At 38.6% G+C, this 9,571-nt stretch overlaps 1 protein-coding gene across 1 annotated transcript; it reads right to left on the bottom strand.

The window, feature by feature from the left end:
* Window positions 1–1,717: 1,717 nt before the first annotated feature.
* On the bottom strand, window positions 1,718–8,660 carry ADAM21 (ADAM metallopeptidase domain 21). The gene is made up of 2 exons (XM_082736673.1): window positions 8,546–8,660; window positions 1,718–4,243 (listed from the first exon to the last, which is right to left on the bottom strand). The coding sequence occupies exon 2, from the start codon at window positions 4,100–4,102 to the stop codon at window positions 1,946–1,948; it is 2,157 nt and encodes a 718-aa protein (XP_082592799.1). The 5' UTR covers window positions 4,103–4,243; window positions 8,546–8,660; the 3' UTR covers window positions 1,718–1,945.
* Window positions 8,661–9,571: the final 911 nt, after the last annotated feature.

The following is a 9,571-nucleotide window of genomic DNA, read 5'->3' as shown; positions in this document are numbered from 1 at the left end:
GCACGGATTGCATGGAGCACTGGGTGTGGTGCAAAAACAATGAATACTGTTATGCTGAAAATAAATAAATAAATTAATTAATTAATTTTTTAAAAAGAAAGAAAATAGCCAGAGGATGCAACATGTGCAAAGCATAATGGAAAATGGTATCAGAAATATTGGAATACTTTTATGCTGAAAATAAAACAAAAACAAAAACCTATAGTCTTTATACGTATTTAAAAAAAAAAGAAATATTGTTTGACTCAGTTTACAAAGAGTGACATTTGAAAGTTATCTGGACCATATACGGAAGGTGTCTGATTAGACATGTGTTTGCAAGAGACAGGATTTCCAAAAACACTGAAAATAGACTGAGAAGACGACAAATTGGAGACCAAAACTGGGCAGTACCAAAGGGAGCATTATAAATACACATATTTTAAATATTCAAAGTTGAATTTTGAGCAAGAACTGCTTTGAATATTTAAAATATGTGCATTTATAAGCTCCCATTGGTACTGCCCAGTTTTCGTCCCCAATTTGTCTGAATGGGAAGAAATCAGAGAGGGAGACACACTGTATGAGACTCTTGATTCTGGGAAACAAACCGAGGATTGCAGAAAGGTAGATTGATGTGGGGAGGAGGTTCTGGGTCATGGGAATTAAAGAGGGCATGGTGCGGTGAGTACTGGGTGTTATATTCAACTAATGAATCATGGAACATCATATCAAAAAATAATGATGTACCCTACCTTGGCTAATTGGATTAAAGTTAATTAATTAATTAATTTAAAAAGAGGACTAAAGTATTATTTTTGCTTTTCCTGATCAATTTAATACAATCAATCCATTCACATTAATTATTTTATTCAAATATTTATTCTGTATTGGACATTGTTCTAGGTATTAGGATACAACAGCAAAACAGATAAAAACAACCTTGACCTCAGAGATTACATTCTGATATTCAAAGTAAATACTTCACAAGCATACCCAAATGTCAAATCAAAGCAAAGAGGGCAGACAAGACAGGCTAGGAAGCACAGAAGGAACAGGGTCAGGAGTTTTTATGAAACAAATAATTTGTTTACACTTTAACAAAATTTCATTTCTGTCTCTCTTTTGGTTATCAAATAAAGCCAAGAGGTTGGGTGGGATAAACATTATTATCATTATCCCTTTCAGATTCTGGAGCAGAAAGTTAGAAACATTTGAATAATTTCTTCTCCTTTTTTACATCTCTTTTAATAGCAGTAGCCACTGTTGCTATAGGGAAACCCATCCTGCACATAGCCATCTTCTGGGCACTGGTGGGATACGCCATGGCCCCACTCTGGAAGAGCACAGTTATTGACCTGATGTCTCAGAGTTCCCCTGATGACATGAATCTGGTAGTCTGTTTGTTCTGTGCTTATCATTGGGAAAACATTTCTATGATTCCAAATCCCAATCCCAGTCAAAATCATGTAAGTACCCAACGGCTGATAAATGGAACAGCAAGTTCTTAACGGACTGAGCCACCCAGGCAATCCTGGAAGAGCAAGTTCTGGTCAGCAACAAGAAATACATTCTCTGCATCTTTGAGAGGTTATTTTGGGAGTAAATGAAGTCTGGATCCTCACATGCCTATATCCAGCCTTTTTGATGAGTCGTATTTGTGCTCAAAAACAAAACAAAACAAAACAAAACAAAAAACACCACCAACAACAAAAACACAAAGAGGACTAACTTGGAAGAAATGGAGCTTTATTTGCTGCTTAAAACAATGAACAATAGAAAGAAAGGTGTTAGGAATTACCTTTGCTTAATGGCAATGTTTCTGATGTTTCTGATATTGACAAGGGAAGGTCCCTGCATTTCTCTGTACACTGTCAGAAATGTGCTGAGTTTCAGGCATGTAAGAACATTTCCACTGCCAAGAGACTAAAACTTATGCATAGGATATTAAATCAGAGGCATTTTCCTAACCTGAGGACTGAGTCTTCGTCTCCATGGGACCACAATGTTTTCTAAGGTACATAAATACAGCAGCTGACAGTAAAAACAAAACAGACAAAATAAGACTCAAAACTAGTAGCAAGAAAACTTTTTTGGCAGATGCTGGGCCACTGTCCACACTACCTCCGTAGCCTCTGTGCAGGCAATATGGTGGGGACCACCCATAGCCACAGTGGCAGTGATGCTTATTATTGCAGACCCCCCTCAGGTTGCAGGTCTCAGCCAGGCAGGCTTGTGACAAGACAGACAAACTGACACACTTCCTGTGTATGCAGATCTTTCCTGGACCACACACGGTGCCATCTTTTACTTCACCCACATCGGGCGTATGCATTCCTAAGTGATAGTCAATGCTCCAGCAGGTGACACCGTTGATGTGAGTTTGCTGCAAAATCGAGTGATCTCTCAGATGGGGAATAGCTCTCACATTCTCACACTGAACTCTCCCACAAAAGATATCTGAGGTATTGCATTTCAGGTATGTCGTGCCATTTATACCACAGTGGCCGAACTGGTTTCCCAGGGAGTTGATCTCTTTATAGCAACTCTCAGGTGCACTCTTTGCTCCTTCACCAAAAATCTTCCTGCACTGGTCGTCATGGTTATTACATCTCTTTTGGTAGCAGTAGGCATCGTCACCACAGGGAATGCCATCCTGCACGTATCCATCTTCTGGACACTGATGGGATGTCCCATTGCACCACTCTGGAAGGTCACATTTATTGACACGATGTCTACAGAGCTCCCCTGATGGCATGAATTTACAGTCCTTGCAACAAAGCCCAAAAGCACAAGCAGCCCCAGGCTTCAGTGTACAGTTCAACAGACAACAGGGATCTTGTTCACACTGCCTTATAGATCCACAGTCACATTCCTCTTCTCCTTCAACTATATTGTTCCCACAGTGCTTCAACATGAAAACATCTTCCGGACGTGGAATGTTGTGCAGACATGATCCTTGGTTTAAAGTGGTTTTTGTAAAAGCCATATAACTACAATTGGTGAATTTCTTTCCTGGTCCTCTGATAGCATTCATGATGCAATCACTTTCCTCACATAAACAGAATTCTTCATCATGCTGCATACCCAAAGTATGTCCTAACTCATGGGCCACAGTGAGGGCAAAAAGAGACCAGGAGTCTCTTTGGAAATTATTAACCCCACAATCAATAGGAGGACGACATATTCCTGCAATATAGGCTATGCCAAGTACACTTATAAATGAATTTTGTATGAAAAAATGTGCAACATCATACTGTAGCTGGGAAAGACTGATTTGTTTCCACTGAGAGAAATCCTCCAAAACCTGTTCTATGTTTATCATTGGGAAAACATTTCCTTGATTCCAAATCTCAATCCCAATCAAAATCACGTAAGTACCCAACTGCTGATAAATGGAATCCACTATATTAACAACAAGGAATACATCCTCCTGCACCACTGAGAAGTTGTTTTGAGAAAAAATTAAGAAATTATGATCTACCACCACAACCAGCTCCAGAAACCACGAGTGGGTCCACCATTTATCATTAGAATTTTGTTTCAAAGTTGACTTCTTAGCCTCTTCAAATTTCAACTGTTGGAGTGCTATCTCCTTTGTTAAGCCACATCTCATAGGTGGGAATTTTGTCTCATTAGTGTTTACTTCATAAACCAAGTGTTCAAATTTGGTAGAATGCCTGATGGGCTCAATTTCATAAGCAAGGTCATTAATCTGCAGCATTCCTCGAAAACCTCCAGAACAGGTACTGAGGGCAACCAGGGACTTAGGGACTCCTTCCACATAACCATGATAATAGCAGTCATCAGGAACAAAAGGCTGTTCCTGGAGGAGGGCATGCTGGTCCGTGTAGGTGAATACTGGGAAGTGTTTGGAAACCAAGAGCTTCTTGACCTTCATGTGGACAACATGTCTCCAGCCCCCAAACTGCAGGCTGTAGGAGAGCCAGCCTGGAGTTTTTGTACTTCTGCCCCTATCAGTCACCTTCATGGGGGTCACCACTTCTGGGGACTTGAGGTATTGGGAGGGCCCAGACTGAGAGAAGCCAGAAGGGAATAGAGACATTCCAACCCAGAACAGCAGAACAAATCTCAGGAGCACCTCAGCCTCACCAACCACCATTATGGAGCTGCCATTACAGAGCCATCTGTCCAGAGAAAAAGCATGAGGCACTGCTGGTCTGGTTGCTCCAAACTGGTCATTGCATAGAGCTGACCTTTAAGTATGTGTGTCCTGTTGGAGTTGACCATCAGAGCTGCGGTGCTGAAAGTGAAAATAAAAGGGTGGGGATCGGTTAAGGAAAGTGGGAAAGAATCAAATGGCAAAAAAAAAAAATCAATTAATGAATTAAGGGGAAAAAAAAGAAAATGCTTTGGATTTTCTTTCAATAAGTGGAGGTAGGAATTTAGAGGGGTACAGATAAGACAATATTGGCCATATGTTGATAATTGTGAAAGTCAGATGATAGGTACTTGGGTTTTCATTATACAATTATCTCAATCCATATGGGGGGGGGTATGAAAATCTCCACCAAAAAAGTTAAAGCAGGGGCGCCTGGGTGGCTTAGTGGTTTGAGGCCTCTGCCTTCGGCTCGGGTCATGGTCCTGGGGTCCTGGGATCGAGCCCCGCATCAGGCTCTCTGCTCAGTGGGGAGCCTGCTTCCTCCTCTCTCTCTTCCTGTCTCTCTGTCTACTTGTGATCTCTGTCTGTCGAATGAATAGATAAAATCTTTAAAAAAAAAAAAAAGTTAAAGCAAAACTAAGTAGGCTTCAGAGTAGGGGGCCTCTCTATCTCAATTTGTCCAAGACCATGTTGGTTTATGCCTGTTGCCCCACATAACTATTGACTCTTGCCCCTTTAGACTATCAAAACTGTAGAGATCAAAAACAATCACGGTTATGTCAGTTTGCATTGGTCTTATTATTTGCTTTAATCTTTCTTTACCACAAGTTGTTTTCTTGTCTCCTGATTGTATTTGCCTTCATAACTCTACTGGACTACAAGGTCACTGAGTGCAGAGTTTATGATTTTAACTCATTTTAGTACCCCCTATCATGCATAGTATAGTTCTTTATACAATGAAAAATGAAAAAAAATGTGGAAAGTACTGGAGTACTTGGATTATAGATGAATGATACTTAAAATGTACTTCATTTAATTATTATTTTTAGAAGAGGAAAAAGATTCACAGAAAGCAGACATCTTTTAAAAGAATGGGGAGAACAACACTTATCTGTAAAAGAATATCGGACAAAAGAAAATACCTTATGAAGAGAAGATGAGAATCCATACAGTTTAAAGGCTTGGAAAGAAGAACTCTGTCTTCTTGGGACAGAGTCACAGAGTGTCTGGAATTTTAGGATTTCCAGAGAAAATCCCTGATGTTGGCTCAGATTTACCAACAACTTTTGACAGTGGGTATTTTCTGTACCAGGCATTCACTATGTCTAGCAACACTCACCCATTTCTATGTGTATTAAACAAGTATTTGGGTGTTTCAAGCATACAGGATATTGGGCTAGAGACTAGGGATCTAAAATAAAAATAGAGAGCATTAAATAAATTATCAGTTTAATTTTTGGTTGAAAAAAATTCAGAAACTTGTGGCATAAGCAAGAATGAGCTTAAAGGGCCTGTAAGTTTTACTTACTATTTTTAAATGTTTTGTATCCTTTTGCTGAGGAGAGTATCTGTAGACTCCATCTAGTCTCAACTGAGTGACAAAAATGAGGCTAAGAAGCACTGAGTTTGTAGAAAAACAGACACTCAATCAGACCATTATAATATGATCTGAACCAGATTAATCTAAGGCTAGTAAAGGTTATGATTTAAGGACTCTTAGTATATAGGCCTCCATAAACTCCTGGGAGGTTTTAGCAATGCAATTTATGAAAGTCATCAAGGTAAGAGTGTTCAAATTAGCCACTACACAGGAAAATTTGGAATGCCCTGAAATACTATACCTCCTATATAAAAGGCTTGATAAAGGTTTTCTGAAATTTAATTACTTATGTAATTATTTTATTACCAATAACAAGTTGTGAGGTTGAATTTTTTCAAACAAACAGAACAAAACCTGGATTAACTCTGTCACATACTTTTTCCAATTCTATATCAAAATTACCATACACTACTACTGCAGGGGGAAAAAAAATCTCAAAACAATGTGAGTGAAAATCTTAAAAATGAACAATCAGAACTGGAATGGTTTGTCTTGGCTCCCCACTCTAAGAAATGGAGACCAGAAGTCAGCTGATATTTCAGACCCTCCTAGGCTTTATTGTTCTTTTCTTCATTCTCCCCAATGCTGCATTTACACATCCCTAATATTCTGAGTTTCCTCATTTATGTTTAGTGTCAGCTGAAAATACATTCTGATTGCCTTTCTATTTTTTCACTTTTTATTTGTTTTTATTTTTTTTCTCTTAAAGGAGCACATTTTTTTATTATATTCAGTTAGCCACTGTAGAGTTCATCATTAGTCTTTGATGCAGTGTTCAGTGACTCGTTAGTTGTGTATAACACCCAGTGTTCATCACAACATGTGTCCTTCTCAATACCCATCACCAGGCTGACCCATTTTCCCCTCTTCTGAAACCCTCAGTTTGTTTCCTGGAGTCCATAGTCTTTCGTGGTTTCTCTCCCTCTCTGATTTTTCCTTCTGATTGCCTTTCAATCACAGATTTAAATAGTTAACTAAGTAGGCTTCCTCTTTTCCTTTTTATTTATTTTTTTTTAAAGATTTTATTTATTTATTTGACAGAGAGAAATCACAAGTACACTGAGAGACAGGCAGAGAGAGAGAGAGAGAGAAGGAAGCAGGCTCCCCGCTGAGCAGAGAGCCCGATGCGGGACTCGATCCCAGGACCCTGAGACCATGACTCGAGCCGAAGGCAGCGGCTTAACCCACTGAGCCACCCAGGCGCCCCCCTCTTTTCCTTTTTAATAGACATTATGTAAGTTTATTATTTACTCTAGATTTGCTATGCTGGTAGATAGGGAGGACGTGTTGACCTGAACAATATCCTTAGCATTAACCTGCCTTGAATCAGGTGAATGGACAGGCACTTTATTCCAAGGTGCAAGTAGCTCCTAAGGGAACAGCAAAGTTCATAGACAAATTCAACTATATGAAAACTTACAAGGACAAAGATTTCTGAGTTGGGTGAGATCTTAACTTAAAATTTTCTCTTTGTATCTTCCTTTATGTGTTTGTTATTTATTACAGAGTGGAAATTGTTGTGCATGGGAGGCTGGAGAATGAGACAAGCCAATAGAAACAGAGTGTTATAGCGAAGGCTGCTAAGCTCTATAAACCGTGTTCTATAATTAATTTTTTTCTCGGACCTCATCTTTTTTTACTAAAGCGAGCAAACTCAATGTCTTACAAAAAATACCTTCAGTAGTATGCTGGTAATTTTTTTTATTATTAGCTTTTTTATTTTTTATTAACATATAATGTATTATTAGTTCCAGAGGTAGAGGTCTGAATCGCCAGGTTTACACACCTTAGACTTCATCTTGAGAACAGACAACAACAGAAGAATTCTTCAAAAAATCTTTGATCCATATTCACTGTTCCCATTATATTATTCCCAGGACCTCAAAGACCCAAACTCCTAAAGGAACATCACCCTCCATTAATACTGTGAAGTAATGTCCTTAAAAATCCATATTCTCTAACATTATTGGAATCCCAAAATAGACAACAGCCTTCCTCTATATGGTTTATCAACTCTTCCTTTCCCTACAGCTATTTCAGGTTCCTAAAGACCTCTACCTGTGCATCTCCCCTCTTACCCCACCATGTTATATGCACTGTTTTCCCATCTGTCTGTCAATGGCTGGCTTGTTAGAGAGTCATGAAATCAATTTAATGGGCCCTGACCTGCAGCTTTTTCTTTAACAAAATTGAATAAAAACATCAGAGGACATTCCTAGAAATTCCTTAGCAACTCATACATATGGTGCCAAAATTTGGAGGTGTTTTTGTATGTGTGGTCACTGGATCACAATATAAAATGGATTTCTTATTCTTCAACACAATAAAAAAATATATATATCTGCAGTGGTGGCAAATCTAAAGACAAATGCTTTCTAGGGTTTTCACCATTACCCACCTATCTGAACCCATAACCATTTCTACCTCTCTTCTAACCCACTCCATGTCCCAGTCGCAGCAGAATCCTTCTCCAGATTCAGTTCCATAGCACATCTTTTAACTACATGTGGACTGATTCTATTAATGTTCCCTACTTTCAACTCTATTTCATCTGTCCGTTATTGTCAGTCAGAGTAACCAACTTGTTCTAGTTTACCCAGGACTGTCCTGGTCTTAAAAACGGAAAGCCCCACATCCCTGGTCTTAAAATGGAAAGCCCCACACCCCAGCAATTCCCTCACTCCAAGGCAAACCGAAACAATTGGTCACTTTATCTACAGCACCTTACCCCTGACCCATGCTCAAAAAGGAAGACAATGCAAAAATTAAGAAACTTCACATTATCCAAGGTACTACTCTGGTTATCAACTTGTGCAGAGACCCAAATTTGACAGATGACTTACCAACAGAAGAAACAATTGTTTTCATGGCTTTTTCTTTCTTGATGGTTGGCTCCACACCTACGAATGAGCAAAGATTTGTAGCTGACCTCACATAACAAAGGAAAACAAAGGGAAACCTCCGCCTTTCATCTCTGAGGTGACAAAGTTCTAGATTTAGTTGCTTGGCAACAAGGATCTTTCACTTCAGAAACAACTGGCTGTCAAAGATATTTTGCTCTGGCTCCACTATTTCTATACAACTTCAATATAATTGGATTGGATAGCCTCCTCAGCTCCATTCTGTGTCCTCCTACAGTGTAGCTTCATTTCTGCTTCATAATTTTGCTCATGCTACTGTGTTGGCCTAGACTGTGTAAATCACTTTTCACAACAGAACTAAATTATATGGTCACTTTGTAGGTCAAGATCAAATTCTACATTTAGTATCAAATATTTCCTAAATAATCTAGACAACATTGATATACTATAATTCCCTTTATAATTGCCATATTCAATAATTTTTATTATAGTTTATAATCTTAAGTCTTAAAAATTGTATCTCCTGTTATGTTTTTGAGAAAAATATGCTCAAAATCATTTGCTAGAGAATTTATAACACAGTATTTGGCAAAATATATAATCTATAAGATGATTCCAATTATATAAATATTACATAGAATGATAATATTACTGCTAACTCTTGAGTAGATTCTATTTTAAATGGATTCTTGGCCAATGACTCTTGCTACCTGCTAATTTAACTAATAGATTCAGAGCTCTATAATTATCAAGTAGAAGCATTTTTAATGACAGTCCTTTTCTATTTCCTCTCAGAAAAATTTCTTCTATTCATGTTGGATTTCTCAGAAATCTGCTGCAGGAGTGCTGACAATACTGACTCCACCTTTGGCCCTTATCTTGTTCATGTCCCTGCAATGACCACCCTTGTTCCAGGTCTTGTGTAGGTTAATGTATGCCCTGACCAGAAAATGGGAAGCCTTCTGATCTTTCTTCTGGTGCACAGATGCTGCCATTTTAGATAACTGC

Source organism: Mustela nivalis (genome assembly GCF_964662115.1).
Source record: "Mustela nivalis genome assembly, chromosome: 6".
In the NCBI taxonomy this organism is placed as follows: Eukaryota; Metazoa; Chordata; class Mammalia; order Carnivora; family Mustelidae; genus Mustela; species Mustela nivalis.
The sequence above is the reverse complement of the archived record's forward strand: the minus strand, read 5'-3'. Positions and strand labels throughout refer to the sequence as shown.

Bases quoted from the DNA above. Each gene is read 5' to 3' on its own strand.
- ADAM21 (XM_082736673.1), bottom strand. From the start codon at position 4,102: ATGGTGGTTGGTGAGGCTGAGGTGCTCCTGAGATTTGTTCTGCTGTTC.